We start from the raw sequence: 21,253 nt of genomic DNA, 5'->3' as shown, positions 1-21,253 counted from the left end.
ACTGTAACGCTGGTAGCACAGGGAAGGTTCCACTGAGTGATACACTGTAACGCTGGTAGCACGGGGAAGGTTCCACTGAGTGATACACTGTAACGCTGGTAGCACAGGGAATGTCCCACTGAGAGATACTCTGTAACGCTGGTAGCACAGGGAATGTCCCACTGAAAGATACTCTGCAACGCTGGAACACAGGAGACGTTCAGCTTGAGAACACGCTGAACGCTGCTAGTACTGGTGATCATTGGAAAAGACGATACTCAGGCGCCATGGCTCTGTACGGCGTCTGCCTTTGAACTTCCCGTCCTCTCCTGATTGGCGGAAGGGGCCGATGTCACCCGCTCACCACGCTCTCGTGGATGCCGGGCGCAATGGTGGCGCCCACACCCCGGGAACCCGCCGGAAGCAGCCCCAGCAAGACGCGACGACCCGGAGCCTACCGGGGGCGACGACCGCCGGGAGACCCAGCGCACCCGGAGCGGTAAGTGCGGCAGCCGCAGCGCCGCGAGTGTGACAGTACCCCCTCCTCTAGGAGTGGCCTCTGGGCACTTTCCTGGTTTCGTTGGTTATTTAGAATGAAAGATCTGGACTAGTTGGGGAGCAGTGACTTCAGAAGCTTTGACCCAGCTCCTCTCCTCAGGACCATAACCTTTCCATTCTACCAGATACTGTAAATTCTTGTGAAGATAACGAGAGTTAAGAATAGTTTTGATTTAAAATTCTGTTCCAGCTTCAGTCGTCTCTACCGAGGTTGGACTAGGAGACTCCGAATGAAACCAATTTAAAATGAGGGGACGATGGAGAGAAACATGGAAAGAATTTGGTACCCGAAAGTGGGAAGGAAATTCCAATTTGCAGACAACAGGGTTCAGGACTTTCACAACAGGGTAAGGACCGATGAACCTTGGAGCAAACTTCATAGCGGGTACTCTTAAACGAAGATTGCTGGTAGAAAGCCATACCCTGTCACCAACTTTGTATTGAGGAGCTGCTCGCCGTTTTCTATCCGCAAAGAATTTGTAGCGGCCAGAGATTTTCTTGAGATTAGCATGAACCCTACTCCAGATTTGACTGAAGTATCGGAGAGTGGAAGCTGCAGCAGGAACATCCTCTGAAGGAAAAATTGGTAATTCTGGGACTCGGATAGAATCCGTAATTAATGAAGAATGGGGACTCACCAGTGGAAGAGTGGTACAGATGATTATGGGCAAACTCGGCCCAGGGTAACAGTTCCACCCAATCGTCCTATGAAGGAGAGAGATAAACGCGGAGAAAAGTCTCTAAATCTTGATTGACACTTTCATCAGTTTGCCCATTGGTTTGTGGATGGTAAGCAGATGAGAACTTGAGTTTTATTTGTAAGGCTGAGCAGAGGGCCCTCCAAAATCTTGCAGTGAACTGTACCCCTTGATCAGAGACTATCTCCTGAGGTAACCCGTGCAGGTGGAAGTGTTCACGAATAAACAGTAAAGCCAACTTGGGAGCCGTTGGTAAACCGGTCAATGGAACAAAATGTGCCATTTTTGAAAAGCGGTCAATAATCACCCAGATGGTATTGTAACCCTTGGAGAGGGGTAATATGAGTCCAGGGTTTCTTAGGAATGGACAGTGGACGAAGCAACCCCGCAGGAGGCAGACGAAGAGTTTTGTGCTGAGCACATTGAGGACATGAATTGACATAATCTTGTATATCCTTCTTCATGGTGTCCCACCAATATGACCTTCGTAGAAATTCACACATTTTTTGAACTCCAGGATGACCGGAAAACTTGGAGATATGAGCCCACTGCAGTAACTTTGGTCAAAATTCAACTGGTACAGACATTCTCCCTGGAGGAGGACCCAGAGAGGTGGGAGCTGCTGAAATAGAGACTGGACTGAGAATTAAACTCTTTTCAAAGGAATTCACCTCATCCGAGGCCGTTAAAGAACGAGACAGAGCATCAGCCTTAGCGTTAAGAGTCCCGGCCTGGTACTTAATAACGAACGAGAACCGAGTGAAGAAGAGCGCCCATCTAGCTTGACGGGGATTCAAGCACTGGGCCGTCTTGATATACAACAAGTTCTTGTGATCAGTGTAAATAGTAATTAGGTGTTTAGCACCTTCCAATAAGTACCTCCATTCTTCTAGGGCAGATTTTATTGCTAAAAGTTCCTGATCTCCAATGGTGTAGTTTCGTTCAGCAGGAGAGAACTTACGAGAATGGAAACCACATGGATGTAACTTCCCATCAGAAGAGTACTGTGAAAGGACGGCACCGATGCCTACTGACGAAGCATCGACTTCCAAGAAGAATGGTTTTGAGAAATTCGGTTGTTGGGAGTACCGGAGCAGACAAAGGCTGATTTCAACCGGGCAAACGCTTCTACAGCTTCGGAAGACCAGAGACTTGCGTCAGACCACTTTTTGGTTAGGGCAGTAATGGGTGCAACGATGGTAGAAAATCCCTTAATTAATTTCCGGTAGTAATTTGCAAAGCCCAGGAATCTTTGTACCGCTTTCAAGGAGAGAGGCTGAGTCCAGTCCCGAATGGCAGTGAGTTTTTCCGGATCCATGCGAAGCTCCGTACCCGAGATGACATAACCGAGGAACGGAATCGAAGGGACCTCAAAGATGCATTTGGAAATCTTGCCGTGAAGACTATTCCTTCGTAAGCGAAGAAGTACTTCTTTGACCTGTACTCTGTGCTCTGCAAGATTTTTAGAAAATATCAGAATGTCATCCAAGTACACCACTACGCTTTGGTATAACATATCTCGGAAGATTTCATTTACAAATCCCCGAAAAACGTCAGGGGCATTGCTGAGGCCAAACGGCATTACCAGATATTCGTAATGCCCGTCCCTGGTATTGAAGGCCGTCTTCCATTCGTCCTCCTGTCGGATACGTATCAGATTATAGGCTCCTCTTAAGTCGAGCTTAGTGAAGACGCGAGCTCCACAAACCCTATCAAATAGCTCAGTAATTAGCGGCAAAGGGTATTTGTTCTTAACGGTGATATCGTTTAAGCCACGATAATCAATACATGGTCTTAACCCCCCGTCCTCCTCCTTCACGAAAAAGAAACCTGCTCCAGCCGGGGAGGTAGAGGGGCGAATGAATCCTTTCAGTAGGTTAGATTTGATAGAGTCCGACATAGCTTGGGTCTCGGGTAATGACAAGGGTTATGTGCGTCCCCAGGGTGGCATTTTCCCTGGGATAAGCTCAATGGGACAGTCCCAGGGTCTATGGGGTGGTAACTGATCGGCCGCCTGTTCCGAGAACACATCTGTGAACTCCCGGTAGGCCTCCGGAATGAGCTCCTCATCCGACTTGAAAGATGCACGGAGCGGGTAAACAGGAGTGAGACAACTAGAGTGACAAAACGAACTCCAGGACAATATTTGTGACAACTTCCAGTCGACGTGAGGGTTGTGAATTTTAAGCCAAGGTAGACCAAGAACAAGATTGTGAGGCATCTCCGGAATTACTAGAAACTCCAAATGTTCTTGATGCAGAGCTCCGACCTGCAGCTTGATTGGCTCTGTGCGACTTGTAATAAGACCATTAGATATTTTGGTACCATTGATGGCAGTCAACATTATAGGTCGTTTGACAGACTGTAACTGTAAACACAGACTCTGAACACAAGAAAGAGAAACAAAATTCTCTGCAGCCCCAGAGTCCAGCAGGGCCTTAACAGGTTTGGCTATAGACTCAGAAAACCGAGGCACGGAGAGTAAACAATCCACTGTCGGAGAAGATTTCAATGTAACCCCTAACTTGACTCCTCCAGAACAAGCTAGGCCTGCCCGTTTCCCGGACGGGACTTGCAAAACTTGATAAAGTGATCCGTGGCTCCACAGTAGAGGCAGAGCTTACCCTCACAATGGCACTGTCGTTCCTCCGGGGACAGCCGGGATCCGTTGATTTGCATGGGTTCGTCCGGACTCGGGGTAACTGTTTGCTTAGGCGGGAGAAGCCGGAATCTGGATCGATCCGACCGACTACGTTCGCCACCTCGTTCCTGCATGCGAAGATCCACCTTGACACAGAGTGAGATCAACTCTTCTAAAGGATCCGGCAGATCCCCAGTGACCAGCTCGTCCTTCAGACTGTCAGAGAGCCCGTTCCAGAAAGCGGCCCTGAGAGCATCATTATTCCAGCGTAGTTCTGAGGCAATGGTCTGGAAGTGAACCACATACTGTCCCACAGAACGGGAGCCTTGACGGACTCGGAGCAGGTCCGAGTAAGCAGCGGTCGTTCTGCCGGGCTCATCAAAAATCCTTCGGAATGACGCGATGAAATTAGTGTAACTGGAAACCAATGGGTCAGATCGTTCCCACAACGGAGACACCCAATCCAACGCTGAACCTTCAAGCAAGGAAATAATGTATGCCACTTTGGACCGATCCGTGGGGAAATTGTGTGAGAGAAGATCAAAATGCACCTCGCATTGGTTGAGAAAACCACGGCAATTCTTTGGATTCCCATTAAAGGGAGAGGGAGTGGGAAGCTGAAGGCGTGACCTGGTTCCAGACGAGTATTGAACATTACTGGAGACGACTACTGGAGCCTGGTACTGGAGCAGGAGCCGGAACTACTGAAGCCAGGGAGGCCTGAATTTGATCCAGCCGGCCGGATAATTCCTGGAGATACTGCATCACCTGGCTCTGTGCCGCCTCCTGACTCTGAACTCGAGAAGCCAAGTTTTGGATGGCGCTCGACTCTGGGTTCCGATCCCCCGGGTCCATGTGGCCTGAGTATACTGTCACTGACCTGGGTTGGGAGTGTTGAGAACTCGGGGGTTCTTCCGATGGTAGGGAAGAGGAACCACAGCTGGGCCGGAGCAGGGATGGCCGGATGTAGGTTTTCCTCATGCAGAACTTAGCCGTTGTAACCGACGTGTAATGCTAAAGAATTAGTTGTGGCCAAGGCTTGGGGGCGATGCTGAAGTACACAGAAGAATGAAGAACTTGTGAGCGATGTTGAAGAAATGAATGAAGATTTGAGAACGATGTTGAAGCACACAGAAGAATGAAGAACTTGTGAGCGATGTTGAAGAAAGAATGAGGGTTTGAGATTCAGTGTAACTCTGGAAGTTTGGGAGGCGTTCCACTTAGGGATACCCTGTAATACTGGAAGCACAGGAGGTGTCCCTCTGAGAGATACACTGTAACGCTGGTAACGCAGAGAATGTCCCACTGAGTGATACACTGTAACGCTGGTAGCACAGGGAAGGTTCCACTGAGTGATACTCTGTAACACTGGTAGCACAGGGAATGTCCCACTGAGAGATACTCTGTAACGCTGATAGCACAGGGAATGTCCCACTGAAAGATACTCTGTAACGCTGGTAGCACAGGGAATGTCCCACTGAAAGATAGTCTGCAACGCTGGAACACAGGAGACGTTCAGCTTGAGAACACGCTGAACGCTGCTAGCACTGGTGATCATTGGAAAACACAATACTCAGGCGCTGGGGCTCTGTACGGCGTCTGCCTTTAAACTTCCCGCCCTCTCCTGATTGGCGGAAGGGGCCGATGACGTCACCCGCTCACCACGCTCTCTTGGATGCCGGGCGCAATGGCGGCGCCCACACCCCGGGAACCCGCCGGAGGCAGCGCCAGCAAGACGCAACGACACGGAGCCCACTGGGGGCGACGACCGCCGGGAGACCCAGTGCACCCGGAGCGGTAAGCGCGGAAGCCGCAGCGCCGCGAGTGTGACAAGAACTTCCTCCATGAGGAAATCTGATTGTTTGGTTTTCACAAACGTGGCTGGCCTGCTTCCAAGCAGACCCTGGCCAGATGGATTAGAATGGTGATTGCACATGCTTATGTACAGGCTGGTCATCCAGCTCCTGCTACCATTAAGGTCCATTCTACTCGGTCGGTTGGACCTTCTTGGGCGGCCCACCGTGGTGCTATCCTTGAACAATTGTGCAAGGCGGCTACATGGTCTTCCGGGAACACGTTTATTAGGTTCTATACCTTTGATACCGCCGCTTCCCAGGATGCTTCCTTTGGACGCCGGGTTCTTGTGCCCGCTACAGTGCGTCCCCTCCCATAAGGAACTGCTTTAGGACATACCCAATGTTAATCCTTGTGGAGCCAAGTGTACCCCGCAGAAGAAAACAAGATTTATGGTAAGAACTTACCATTGTTAAATCTCTTTCTGCGAGGTACACTGGGCTCTACAAGGCGCCCACCCTGACGCACTTAGCTTCTTTGAGTTGGTATGGCATAGCCGCTGACACTCTCTCCTGTGGGGTGTGTGTGGTGTAATTGGCTACGAGCGATTGTCATCTCTAAGTACCTGCTACTGCATTGGACGAAACAGAGCTCCTGTGCACGGAGGCAGGGTGATATAGGAGGCAGAACTATGCATCTTGGGAAGAAGGTCAAAGCTTTGAGCCTGTTGGTGCCTCTGATCAAGATCCTACTCTACACCCCGATGTTAATCCTTGTGGAGCCCAGTGTACCTCTCAGAAAGAGATTTAACAACGTTAAGTTCTTACCATAAATCTCATTTTACTGTGCATTGATATATCTATTCACTGTGTAGCTATACTTAGTATTACTTGTCCAGTGCAGTTTTATTGCATGTCATAATTTCTGCATTGTACATGACTGTGTGTGTGCATATACAGCTGCTGCGTGACTTCCATTTCGTGTATCTCACTTAGATTGCTATCCCTATATTCTGTACCCTGAGGGGGCTAGGTGCGCCAGGGTTATTATTTAATATAGGTGTTTTCACAGGATATCTTATTGTGTATTTTTCTCTGATTTTCAGTCACCATATACCTCTTGATTTCTCGGTTTGTGCTAATACACTGCACAGGGAATTCTTGTTAAGGTATTAGACTGCTGATATTGTACCGGGTTGCCCATAGGTTGAGTTTTAAGATATGTCGGCTACAAGGAGCGACGAAGCTGGGGCTGATCCCACATTGCGTGGTGGTGACGCTGCAGACACGTTGGAGGAAAACATAGCAGCAGAGGGTTCCGGTTCTGGGGGTTCCCTACCCCCCAGTGGGACCATAGCAATGGGGGTTCATAATGACCCTCCTTGGGCTACTTTCTCCACGTTATTAAGTACGCTGGTAACTAAACTTACGCCCCCTATGGGACCTCATGTGCCAGTACAACAGCTTATGGTCCCTGCGGTTAATCCGCCATGGGCAGATCACCTGTCAACTCAGTTACAGCACTTGAACCAATCACTGACTAAACGGAAATCTAATCCTTGCCCGTCCAAAACCAAGGGGACCTCTAAGCGGGCTATTACTTCCTCACAATCCACCCGCGTCCCTGACACCTCGTCTGATGATGATGAGGGAGTGTATTCTGATCCCACAGACACTGATCCAGATACTTCTGATGGGGAATCGGTCTCACAGGTGGATGTTCCTGACTTATTGGAGGCTATCAGGCTAATTCTCCAAATTACTGATGACCCAGAGTTCACACCTCATAAGAAGATGCTGGCTCGCTATCCCCTCTCGGCGGAGCAAAGTAAGAATTGGTAAACACCCCCGCCAGTGAATTTACAAGTGGCGCAGCTGGTGGTATCCTCAGCTCTGCCTGTAACTACCGTCACTTCTCTGAAAGAACTGACGGATAAACGTGTGGAAGGTTGTTTTAAAGGCGATTCACACCCTATAGCAGGTGCTGTGCATTGACCCACTATTGCAGCGACATGGGCTGCAGAGACTATTGAAGCGTGGGCTCAGGAGGCGGAAGCAGAGCTGCTTTCCAACTTTTCTGATAATGCTAGACAATGTCTATCGTATATTGTCACAGCCTCTGCCGGCAAAGGCTTCTACTGTGTCCATTTTGGCTCGCCGGATTCTATGATTACGGTCCTGGTCTGTGGATTTGGATTCCTAAGAAAACCCTGGAGGTGCTCCCTTTTAAGGGAGACATTCTTTTTGGAGAGGACCTCAACAATATAGTGGCTGACTTAGCGTCTGCTAAAACAGCATGTCTACCTAGTACTGCTTCTTCAGGTACCAAAGGTTAACGGTACTTCCTTTCGCTGCTTTCTTCATTCAGGTAAAGCAAAAGGTCAGGCGTACCCGAAACAGGCACTTCCAAAACCATGAAGCCCAAGCCTAAACGGGCCTGGGCTGCCCGTCAAACTGCTTCCAAAACTGACAAGCCTGCTGCATGACGGGGAGGGCCTGGGTACGGGAAGTTGTCACTCGAGGTTATGCCCTATCCTTCAAGAATCGTCCCCCTCATCGATTTTGCCTGACCCTTCGGATCAGCTGAAGGCAAAAACTCTTCATTCGGTGGTACAGTCCCTCCTGGACACAGGAGTGGTAGTACAGGTGCCTCTGGATCAGAGAGGTAAGGCGTACTATTCCTAGTCCTGAAATCGAATGGGTCCTCTTGGCCCATTCTCAACCTCAAGTCCTTGAACAAATATGTGAATCTCCAAGTTTCGAATGGAAACTCTTCGCTCTATTGTTCTGACCTTGGAACCCAGGGATTATATGGTCTCCCTGGACATACAGGATGCTTACCTGCATATTCCTATTGCAATGTCTCATCAGCAGTACCTGAGGTTTGCTGTTGGCAACCTCCATTACCAATTTTGGGCTTTACCTTTTTGGTTTGACCACTGCCCCGTGACTCTTCACGAAGGTCATGGCAGTAATGACGGCTGTACTCCTCCGTCAAGGGGTCAGGATCCTTCAGTGTCTGGACGACTTGTTGATACTGGTGAATTCCCCAGAAATTCTCCTACGCCATGTGGATCTATCTCTCCAGTTCCTGCAAGTACACGGGGTGGCTCATCAACTGGAATAAATCTTCTCTGCTCAGTGCATGGTGCACCTGGGGGCGTTGTTGGACACTCACAACCAGCGGTGGTTCTTTTCTCAGGAGAAGGTCCTAAAATTTCAGGCCAGGATTCGATGCTTCCTATCTCGTCCGAACAGTATCAATACATTCGGCTATGCAAGTGCTAGGTCTGATGGTGTCGGCTTTCGACATGGTGGAGCATGCTTAATTCCATTCCCGCCCTCTGCAGAAACTGATTCTTGCCAAGTGAGACGGCCTGCCTCACCGGATCAGGTCTCAAATGATCTTGTCTCCGGAGGTCCGTCTGTCACTGAGCTGGTGGCTGCAGGACCAACGATTGAGCAGGTGCCGTCCCTTCTGGATCTTCAACTGGGTCCTTCTGACGACGGATGCCAGTCTGAGAGGTTGGGGCACGGTGTTGGAGCAACGCTCCCTTCAGGGTCGGTATACCAAGGAGGAGTCTTTCCTCCCGATAAACATTCTGGAACTGCGGGCAGTGTTCAATGCACTGAGCTTGTCCAAGCATTTAATATAGAACAGACCTGTTCAAGTACAGTCTGACAACGCCACCACAGTGGCGTACATTAATCATCAAGGCGGCACTCAAAGCCTCATGGCATTGAGGAAAGTATCAAGGATTCTTCAGTGGGCAGAACGTCAACTGCCAGTCATATCGGCGGTGTTCATTCCGGGGGTCCTAAACTGGGAAGCGGACTTCCTCAGTTATCAGGACGTACACGCCGGAGAGTGGAGCCTCCATCCAGAAGTATTTCAACTCCTAGTGGACAAGTGGGGCCTCCCAGATGTGGATCTGATGGCGTCTCGACACAATCACAAGGTTCCGGTCTTCGGAGCAAGGACAAGGTATCCTAAAGAAGGGTTTGTGGATGCGCTGGCAATTCCATGGAACTTTCAGCTGCCATATGTGTTCCCTCTGGTGTCGCTCCTGCCCAGAGTAATACGGAAGTTCAAGCAAGAAGGAGGAGTCCTGATTCTGATTTCTCCCGCGTGGCCCAGACGGCATTGGTTCTCAGACCTTCAGGGTCTCTCGATAGAGCGTCCCCTTCTACTTCCGCAGCGCCCATATCTCCTCGTTCGGGACCCCTGTGTATATCAGGATTTGGCCCGGCTGGCTTTGACGGTGTGGCTCTTGAAGCTTCCATTCTGAGGGCCAAAGTATTTTCTGAGGCGGTAATTCAAGCCATGTTGAAGGCCCGAAAACCGGCTTCTGCTCGGATTTATCATAGGGTCTGGAATTCTTACTTTGCTTGGTGCGCATCTAATCATGACGCTTACAAGTTTAGTACGGCCAGCCTTTTGGCCTTTCTACAGCAGAGCCTGAACTTGAGCCTTCATCTGGTCTCCATCAAGGTTTATATTTTGGCCTTGTCGGTTTGGTTCCAGAGAAAAATTGCGACTCTTCCTGATGTTCATACATTCACTCAGTGTTTTACGGATTCAAGCTCCCTGTGTCCCATCTGTGGCTCCTTGGGACTTGTCAGTGGTTCTAGAGGCATTACAAGAGTCTCCATTTGAGCCTCTTGAATCTGTAGACCTTAAGTGACTTTCTCTTAAGGTATTGTTTCTGCTGGCTAATGCCTCTGCTAGACGGGTGTCTGATTTGGGTGCCTTGTCCTGTAAATCACCCTATCTGATTTTTCACCGTGACGGGGCGGTTCTTCTAACACGTCCTGGGTACCTACCTAAGGTGGTGTCTTCTTTCCACCTTAATCAGGAAATCGTGGTTCCGGCCTTTGCCTCTCCTGAATTATCTTCCAAGGAGAGGTCTTTGGATTTGGTGTGTGCTCTCCGTATCTATGTGAAGAGAACTGCCTCCATTTGGAAATCAGATTCTCTCTTTTGTAGTGTTTGGTTTTCACAAACGTGGCTGGCCTGCTCACAAGCAGACCCTGGCCAGATGGATTAGAAGTGATTGCACATGCTTATGTACAGACTGGTCGTCCAGTTCCTGCTACTATCAAGGCCCATTCTATTCGGTCTGTTGGACCTTCTTGGGCGGCCCGCCCTGGTGCGTCCCTTGAACAATTGTGCAAGGCGGCTACATGGTCCTCAGTGAATACATTCATAAGGTTCTATGCCTTCGATACATCCGCCTTCCAGGATGCTTCCTTTGGACGCTGGGTTCTTGTGCCCGCTACAGTGCGTCCCCTCCCATGAGGAACTGCTTTAGGACATCCCCGATGTTATTCCCTGTGGGCCCGGTGTACCCTGCAGCAGAAAACGAGATTTATGGTAAGAACTTACCGTTGTTAAATATTTCTGCGAGGTACACTGGTTTCCACAGGACGCCCACCCTGACGCTTCCTTGGGTTTGTGTGGCATTAGCCGCTGACACCTTCTCCTGTCGTGAGAATGTGGTGTATGTGGCTACTAACGGTTGTCGTCTTTTACCTGCTACTGCATTGGAATGGTTAACAAAACGGCGCTCCTGTGCATGGAAGCGGGGTTATAGAGGAGGCGGAGCTATGCATTCTGGGAACAGTCAAAGCTTTTAGACTACACCCCGATGTTATTCCCTGTGGAACTCTGTGTACCTCGCAGAAAGAGTTTTAACAACGGTAAGTTCATACCATAAATCTCATTTTTCCTCTCCCTGAGTCTTAAACTTTTCCTCTAACTATCCAACCTGTCTACCCAACAAAAACAATGGGGGACATTCCGACCTGATCACACGCTAACGTTTTTTCGTAGCGACCAGGTCACTACTGCGCATACGTATGCACCGCAATGCGCATTCACATCGTATGGGTACACAGCAGATCGTTGCTGTGCGATGGATTTAGCGAAGAATCCTTTCGCACAGCCGATCACAAGGAGATTGACATGGTGTTAATGGGTGTCAACTGACTGTGTTTTCTGGGAATGTTTGGGAAAAACGCAGGCGTGTCCAAGTGTTTGCAGGGCGGGTGTCTGACGTCAGTTCCGGGACGGACAGGCCTAAGTGATCGCAAGGGCAGAGTAAGTTCTGAGCTCCTCAGAAACTGCACAAACTATTTTTGTACTGCTCGGCTGCACATGCGATTGCACCCTTGCACAGCAAATATACACACCCCAGTGGGAAGCGACTATGCGTTTGCACGGCTGCAAAAAGTGGCTAGCGAGCGATCAACTCTGAATGACACGCAATGCCCAACACACCTAACCAACTTTTTCATCAGACCAGCCAACCTCCCTCCAACTTGTGATGTCACCGAAGTAGACAGACAGGTTCTGCCTACTTCTGCATGTTTTTAATAACTATTTGGGTAATTAGGTGGGTATGGTAAGGGTGCAGTGATAGAGAGATCAATGGAGGTGCAGTGCCACTTGTACTTGGGTGGGTATGAGGTGCAGGACAGATACAGGATAGTTTGGGCAGCATGGTACAGTACAGGGTGATATAATGTGTGATAATGTTGGAACAGAATAGCATAGATATACAGAGGGTTTCGCTATAGGCCCTTAAGTTTTTCTTATAACTTTTAAACTAATTGACGTAATTTTGTCAAATTTGACACAGACCTATCTTGGTCTATGAGAAGTCATAGCAAGGGTTGAAAGTGTTCTCCTCCATTAGCATTCAGGCAAGCTTTAATGTGCTGCTCCATAAATTACTTTTAATTTACAAATTACAATTTTAGTGTAACCCTTTATGAACCCTTTTCCATTTAAATGGACATCATTAAAACGGGTGTGGTATAGAAGGTAGTAACTAGGTCGACCACTATTGGTCGATAGGGTCTCTAGGTCGACAGGGTCTCTAGGTCGACAGGGTCTCTAGGTCGACTGGTCAAAAGGTCGACATGAGGTTTTTTTAATGGTGGTGTGTGTGTGGGGTTTTTTTTTTTTTTTTTTTGTGTGTGTGTGTGTTTTTTTTTTTTTTTTGTGTGTGTGTGTGTGTGTGTGTGTTTTCTTCGTAGACTGACCGGGAACCCCAATTAGTGCACCGTGTCCCCTCTCATGGATCGCTTCGCTCGCCATGCTTCGGGCAAGGTACCTCGCTTCGCTCGGCACAGATTACCGTTCCAATCGTAGTCCACGTGGATCGTTAAGTATGAAAAGGTTAAAAAAAAGAAAGAAAAAAATTGTGGAAAACTCACGTCGACCTAGAAACCCTGTCGACCTAGTTACTGTCGACCAATAGTGGTTGACCTAGTTACTGTCTACCTAGAGACCGGATCCCCATTAAAACATTTATTGTGTAGACTGCATTGTGATGACTGTTGCCATTCAAATCTCATTGTTCATTTAAATGTACAATATCAAATTGGAACGAATCGCAGTGATTTTGAATACGAGCCATAATGCTTTATGTACTAAAAGTGAAAAATGACCAAGTTATATTTGTTTTGGTTTTTTTATGGCCTCATTCGTCGGCTTTACCAGTATCATCACTGGGATAAACTGGGAACATGCAGTAGGTCATAAAGGGTTAACAGGTATACTCAATCTTTTTTTCAGGTATTTTCTGAATACTTCAAAGAATTAGAGGAAGAAAGCATCCGTGATAATTTTGTCATTATATATGAGTTGCTAGATGAATTAATGGACTTTGGTTACCCACAAACTACAGACAGCAAAATCTTGCAAGAGTGAGTATTGAGTGTAACCACTCGGCTGCTTGTGTACTTGTTACACCTATATTCATAATTTACATCTGATGTAGGTCTCACAGGAAATATTTCCAGCTGACACTTACAAAGTAATTGAGACCATAGGATGACGCCAGTATTTGTTTGCAGGTGTTTTCAGTTCACTGCATCTGTCACTTTCTCAAGGAGTACTACTACTACTATTACTTCTATTGTACATTAAGCTTGTAATAATCAGACATGATGTGGTAAAGAAGATGAAAGAAAATTCTACCCTAAACCTATCCCAGGGTTGAATTCCCGTGTCCCTGGACCCGGGTTAATCCTGTTACACTGAGCTGCGATCCGTGTTAACATGCCAATAACACAGGTTTTTGCAGCAGCGTGAAAGGGGTATGAGCGACAGTCGGAGCATGTAGGACTGAGTTGAGTAGTGCTCTTGATTTAGGGGGCTTAATGCTTACCCTAAAGGCCGGTACCAAGGTAATTTCTCTTACATCCTAGGGGATGCTGTGGTTCCATTTAGTACCATGGGGTATAGACGGGTCCTTTGGGAGCCACTGGCACTTTAAGAGTTTAATAGTGTGAGCTGGCTCCTCCCTCTATGCCCCTCCTACCAGACTCTGTTTAGAAAATGTGCCCGGAGGAGCCAGTCACAGCTTCGGGGAGCTCCTAGGAGTTTTTCTAGTTTTATTATTTTTTTAAGAGTGTTAGGTACAGGGAGGCTGCTGGCAACAGCCTCCCTGCTTCGTGTGACTTGGGGGGGAGAGTAGGATCCAACCCTAGAGGTTAATGGCTCCTATCTCCGCTGACACTGAGCTCCTGAGGGTGATGATCGCAAGCCCCTGAGGCGACCGCTCACTCACGCAGCACGGCCGCCACCCCCTAACAAAGCCAGAAGATAAGAGTGGTGAGTGTGACGCCGGGGACCCGGTAAGCAGGTCGCCGGCGGGAATGGCGGCACAAGGGTGGGATTGCAGCTCTGAGAGGCTGCACTCCGGAAGGCTTAGAGGTACAGATGTGAGGGGCGCCCTGGGCCAGCACAATACCCGGAAAACTGATCACAAAGGCTATCAGGGACTTTTACTGCTGCTAGCTGCTTATTACCTCAGGCCAGTATAATACAAGAAGTGCGGGAAGACGCGCCATTACAGGGGGCGGGGCTTCTCAGAGGCGATCCAGCTTCTCACCAGCGCCATTTTCTATATGCAGCAGCATCAGAACGCTGATGGGGGGCGCTGCCCTCCACATAACTCCAGCTATCCTCTGAGGTACCAGGGTTATAGAAAGGGGGGGGGGGGGGGGGAGTGTATAATTATGAACTGTTTATCCTATTACAGGCCACTCAGTGTCGGCCTGTTGTCATGATAACGGCCTCCAGGGGCGCTGTGTGGCTGGCTCCTTATTCTCTGTGACTCTCTGAAGGTATTCTGGGTGGTAACTGTGCTGACATTTTCCTGTGTGTGTAAACAATTTACCATATTTAAGGGACTTTGTCCTGTACTGCAGAATGTATATCTTCTCCTGGTGAGTCTATACCATGCTCAAAACTGTATTAATTCTCAGGCTTCGGTGGCAGTTCCCCTGGGGTGCCCTCCATAAGGTGTAGTTTGATTTTATATATTTTAAATATATCCCATACTGGAAAGAAGCCGCAGTTTTGGGTAGTCTGGGGAGTAAAATCCCATAGCTGTGCCTCTCACCCCAATTGCGTACCCTAACAAGCGTACACTTGCCCATATACAGCATGACATATGGGGGGACGACAACATATGTTTGAGGCTGTTGGGGATGAGGAATATTACTTCTATATATATGTGTGTGCGTATAAAATGATATAAAAATATATATATATATATATATATATATATATATATATATATATATATATATATATATATATATATATATAATTATAGGTACTGAATGGTCCAATAGAGAGGGATTGCTCTCCACTCCCAATAGAAAAGAGCCAGGTGGCACTCAACGGACTTGGTGAAATCACTTCACAGATTTAGTGCATAAAAAGTTTCAAGATGGCATAGCTTGCCAACGTTCCAGCGCAGCGCAGGGAGCTTTTATCAAGGCTGTATGCTGTTTTGTTCTACAGAATACAGCCTTGATAAAAGCAGGCTTAATAGCGTCTCAGGCTGAAAGTACAGTACTGTTGGAAGCTATTCTAACATTTGACAAACACATGTCCTTATTCCAGTTCCACCTCATTTACGTAACGGGTTACGAACCTAAGGTCATCGAACCCCTACTGGTTGGTGTTCAATTCAGGATGGAGTCTAGAGTAGAGATATAGGGGTATTCCTGGTATCCCGGAATATCAGGGGTGCGTACCTTCACATTAAATCGGGCCACCTCTCTAGGCCTGTCTAGGGTTGCACTACAACTGTCACTTCCAGTTCCAAATGCTGCAGTTGGCTTCTATGCATCACCAGGGGGTGTTCATCAAGGCCATGGCAGCGATTATGCTCCTACTCCACAGACTAGGAGTGGACATGGTTCCATATCTGGATGACCTTAAAATCTTCCAGGGAGATGTTGTTACTGAGGGTCACTCTCTCAATTCACCTGTCCGGGAATTTTGGGTGGATCCTGAAACTTCCAATTTCACATTTGGAGCCGAAAAGGGATGTTCCTTCCTGGGGATGATTCTCGACATGGAAGGGCAGAACGTGTTTCTACCGGTGGAGAAATCGGCGGTGATCCACTCAATGGCACGGGATGTCCTGAAACCAGCCCGGGTATTGGTTCATCAGTGCATTCGCCTTCGGGGGAAGATGGTAGCCTCTTGCGGGGCTCGACATTATGGAATATTCCTTGCAAGGTCTATCCAACTGGATCTCCTGGTCAGATGATCGGGATCTCATCTTCATATGCACCAGCGTATACGCCTGTCGCCGAAAGCCAGAATTTCACTCTGGTGGCTGCAAACGTCTCACCTTCTCGAGGGCTACAGGTTAGGGATTGGGAATTTGTTCTTTCTAGCCACAGTTGCCAGTCTCAGAGGTTGAGGAACGGTCACCTAAGGGGAAAACTTCTAAGGAAAGTGGGCAAGTCTGAAATCCATCCTTCCGATAAGCATTCTGGAGCTAAGGGCCGGGTACAACGGCCTTCTGCAGGCGGCACATCTTTTTCGAGGTCAGGCCATTCAGGTTCAGTCGAACAATGTAACGGCAGTGTCCTCTGCATCAATCTTCATTCCGGGAGTGGACAACTGGGAAGCGGACTTCCTCAGCAGACACAATCTCCTTCCAGGTTACTGGAGCCTCCATCCGGAGGTTTTAGTAAAGGTAATATGCCGATGGAGTATACCCACATGCAGTGGCGGTGGACGCCCTAGTAACTCACGTGGGTGTTCTAGCCAGTGTATGTGTTCCCTCCTCTTCCACTCATCCGAAGGATTCTCAAGCTCATAAGACATGAGTTCAGGCGTTCCTCATTGTTCCGGACTAGCCAAGAAGGGCTTGGTACGCGGATCTTCTGGACTTCCTGCTGGAAGATCCGAGGCCTCTTCCTCTTCGCGAGGACCTTCTGAAACATGGGCCGTTCACCTATCAAGACTTACCATGGCTTGTTTGACGGCATGGAGGTTGAATGCTTGATATTCGCTCGAAAGGTCATTCCTACTCTGCTCCAGGCTAGAAAGCGAGTAACGTCTCAGCATTACCATCGGATTTGGAATCAGTGTGTCTCTTTGTGTGAATCCAAGAAGTTTCCTATGGTGGAGTTTCAACTAGGATGGTTTCTCCTCTTTCTACAAGCAGGTGTGGATGTGGGCCTACACTTGGGGCCCCATAATAGTCCAGGTTTCGGCCTTGTTCATTTTCTTCCAGAAACAATTGGCTGCTCTCCCTGAGGTTCAGACTTTCTTGAAAGGGGTTCTGCACATCCAACCACTTTTTGTGGCTCCTACGGCACCGTGGGATCTTCATGTGGTGCTGCATTTTCTGCAATCGATTTGGTTCGAGCCTTTCCAGGAGGTAGAGGTCAAGTTTCTTACTTGGAAGGCGGTCACACTGTTCGCGTGTGTCGGGATTGGGGGCATTGTCCTACAAGAGCCCTGCTTAATTTTCCATGAGGACAGAGCTGAGCTCAGAACGCATCAGCAATTTCTTCCGAAGGTTGTGTCGGCTTTTCATATCGCCCAACCTATTGTGGTGCCAGTGGCTACTGACTCCTTAATTCCCTCAAAGTCCTTGGTTGTTGTGGGGGCTTTGATGATTTCTGTGAAGAGAACTTCTTGTCACAGACGGTCGGACGCTCTGTTTGTCTTTTTATGATCCCAACAAGGTTGGGTGTCCTTCTTCGAAGCAGATTGTTTCTCGCTGGATCAGGTTTCTATCCAGCATGCTGCTTCTACAGCAGGATTGCCGTGTCAAAATTCTCTTAAGGCCCACTCAACCCGTAAAGTGGGTTTTTCCTGGACAGCTGTCCAGGGTGCCTCAGCTTTGCCGGGCAGCTACTTTGTCAGGGTCGAACACGTTGGCTAAGTTCTGAAAGTTCGATAATTTGGCCTCTGAGGACCCCAAGTTTGGTCAATCTGTTCTGCAGGAGCCTCAGCGCTCTCCCTCCTGTACTGGGAGCTTTGGTACATCCCCATGGTACTAAATGGAACTCCATCATCCTCTAGGAAGTAAGAGAAAATAGGATTTTAATTACCTATCGGTTAATCCTTTTCTCGTAGTCCATAGAGCAGGCATTCCCAACCGCGGTCCTCAAGGCACACCAACAGTGCAGGTTTTAGTGATATCCAGGCATCAGCACAGATGGTTAAATCAAAATAACTGAGGTACTAATTAAGTCACCTGTGTTCAACCCTGGATATCACTAAAACCAGGACTGTTGGTGTGCCTTGAGGACCGCGGTTGGGAAACACTGCCATAGAGGATGCTGGGCGCCCGCCCAGTGCTTCGTATTCCTGCATTGTTACTTGGTTACTTATTGGTTCAGCTGTTGCTGTTCCTCTTTCATGCTGATTAGCATGGTTTCTTCTAGTCCCTGCTGGTTAGCATGGTTTCTTCATGTTGCGTGCTGCTTAGCATGGTTTCTTCACGTTGCATGCGGGTTCACATGGTCTCTTCATGTTCCTGTTGGTTAGCATGATTTCTTTCATGTTGCATGCCTGTTGACATGGTTTCTTCATGTTTCATGCTGGTTCACTTGATTTCTTCAAGTTGCACGCTGGTTTGCATAGTTTCTCCATGTTGCACGCTTGTTTTCATGGTTTCTCCATGTTGCATGCTGGTTTGCATGGTTTCTCCATGTTGCACGCTGGTCAGCATGGTTTTTCAGTTCGGTGTGAGCTAGTGTGATTATCACCACTATCTGTGTATTTCCTTTCGAACTATGTCCGTCTCCTCGGACACAGTTTCTAGACTAAGTCTGGTAGGAGGGGCATAAAGGGAGGTGCCAGCCCACACTATTAAACTCTTAAAGTGCCAGTGGCTCCCAAAGGACCCGTCTATACCACATGGTACTAAATGGAACCCCAGAATCCTCTACGGACTACGAGAAAACGATTTACTGGTAGGTAATTAAAATCCTATTATTTTTGGACTAATTCAGCTTTGGGTGCAATTATACTTTATCCTTATTCTGTAAATAAGTGCACTGTTTGCAGCTTTTGTGTGTATTTTTTAACTTATGATTTGCAAAATGATCATATTTTTATAGGTACATCACTCAAGAAGGGCACAAGCTAGAAACTGGAGCTCCTCGCCCTCCTGCCACAGTCACCAATGCTGTATCTTGGAGATCGGAGGGGATTAAATATAGGAAGAATGAAGTTTTTCTAGATGTAATTGAGTCTGTCAACCTACTTGTAAGTTATCCCAATGTTAAAAGACCATCAACATGTTGCTCCACGGGGGACATTAGAATGGATTATATGCTGATGTATACTAATGCAGAGTCTCCCTCACACTGAAGTAGTGCTTCATTTTATTACACTGGCCTAGTGCTGTATAGCGCATACATGAATTTTCTTTAAGAAATGTATTGGAAATATTCCCATTTTAGGACTTTACATGGTGAGTGCCCTAAGTCTGCTTAGATCTCACCACTTGTTTACTTCTATTTTTTCTATCATCCATAAGGGATACTGGAGACACTAATTATGATGGGGTATAGATGGGGTCCAAAGGAGCTAGTGCTCTTTAAATTTCTTCAAACAGGGTGTGCTGGCTCCTCCTCTCTATGCCCTCTCTCACAGCTCAGTTTAGGAAAATGTGCCCTCAGGAGAGGATGCACACTCAGGAGCTCCAGGGAGTTTTTTTTTTTCTTCAGTGTGTTTTATGTTTGTTATTTTCAGGTTAGCTGTATGGGCAACAGCTTACCTGCACTGGGGGACACTGGGGAGTGTTGACACTGGCCTCCTGGAAGTGGTGAGTCGGATCCTGGTGATAAGACAACGGTCCTGAGGGTTTGTGTACCGCAGGCATTGCACTCTCGCGCACACACCTGTAGCACGCCGCACACCCCCAGTACAGAGCCTGAAGGTTGTCAGAGTGGTGAGTGACAACCGGGGACCCCGGTTCATTGTGCGGCGCGATCGCATGGTGGTCATACGGACTCCCCTTGGGGTGATCCCATAGCCCCCCACACAGACTGGCTAGCCATAGTGAAATGGGGTGTCAGTACTTTAATTTTTACACTATTTGGGGACTTTGCCAGAGTAAATAACTGTATATCTCCAGCGCCATTCAGGGGACAGAGCTTCCTCAGAGCGGGACCAGCAGCTTCTTGGCGCCATTTCCTGCACTCACAGCGCTGCTGCAGGACTTCCAGCTCCTCCAAAGGATACTCCACGGCCAGACACTGGTACAGGTGTGTAGTAAAGGGGGGGAGCCAGCTGTATAAGGCTCCTCACGCACTGTACACTAAATTGCCTAGCAGTTCAATGGTTAGTATCAGGCTGTGTGCTGGTTCCTCATCTCTGGGTCTCTCCACACATACTAGGCTGGGCAGGCTTGCTTGTGTGTGTGTGTGTGTGTGTGTGTGTGTGTGTGTGTGTATATATAAATGTTCTCTGTCAGCATGGTAAAAAAAAGTTTTGTGTGTGCGGTTTATCACACCAGGTTTTCCTCCTCTCCTGCGGATTCTCTCGTGTGAACAATGCAGTCAGCCCTCACAAACTAGTGGGCTTCTGGGGGTGAATTGTAGGAGCCTCCTTGGCTCAGATCAATTAAAACTATGATGGCTGACATGTCTAATGAGTTAACTACTGCTAGGCAGGAAACGCAGCAGTTACAACCGTCAATGGCTGCTCTTGGCAAAGGACAGGGCAGATAGCAGACATGTTTCTCCTCTCTCTAATCCTTTACCCCCAAAAAGGGGGTTACCTGATATCCTCTCGGAATCCGAGGAGGCGGTACCAGAGGTTGGAAGAGGGGGAGGAGCTGGAATCAAATGCTGAATTAGATGATTCCTCTACTGCACAGGGTGTAGACTCACTTATCATTGCAATAAGATGTTTTAAATATTTCTAGTAATGAATCTGATGTGCAGCAATCCTTTTTTCTCTGACGTCCTAGTGGATGCTGGGAACTCCGAAAGGACCATGGGGAATAGCGGCTCCGCAGGAGACTGGGCACAACTAAAGAAAGCTTTTAGGTCACCTGGTGTGCACTGGCTCCTCCCACTATGACCCTCCTCCAAGCCTCAGTTAGATTTTGTGCCCGGCCGAGGTTGGATGCACACTAGGGGCTCTCCTGAGCTTCTAAAAAGAAAGTATATAATTAGGTTTTTTATTTTACAGTGAGACCTGCTGGCAACAGGCTCACTGCAGCGAGGGATTAAGGGGAGAAGAAGCGAACCTACCTGCTTGCAGCTAGCTTGGGCTTCTTAGGCTACTGGACACC

General features: G+C 48.2%; 1 protein-coding gene across 2 annotated transcripts in view; it reads left to right on the top strand.

The window, feature by feature from the left end:
* The window catches only part of AP1M1 (adaptor related protein complex 1 subunit mu 1), a 328,968-nt gene that overhangs the window by 168,002 nt on the left and 139,713 nt on the right, over positions 1-21,253 (top strand). For both annotated transcript variants that reach the window (XM_063914754.1, XM_063914755.1), the window contains exons 4-5: positions 13,252-13,382; positions 19,068-19,215. In XM_063914754.1, coding sequence (XP_063770824.1) covers positions 13,252-13,382; positions 19,068-19,215 — 279 coding nt within the window. The remainder of the gene's footprint in view (positions 1-13,251; positions 13,383-19,067; positions 19,216-21,253) is intronic.

The sequence above is a fragment of the Pseudophryne corroboree genome, chromosome 1, assembly GCF_028390025.1.
Source record: "Pseudophryne corroboree isolate aPseCor3 chromosome 1, aPseCor3.hap2, whole genome shotgun sequence".
Classification (NCBI taxonomy): domain Eukaryota; kingdom Metazoa; phylum Chordata; class Amphibia; order Anura; family Myobatrachidae; genus Pseudophryne; species Pseudophryne corroboree.
The sequence above is the reverse complement of the archived record's forward strand: the minus strand, read 5'-3'. Positions and strand labels throughout refer to the sequence as shown.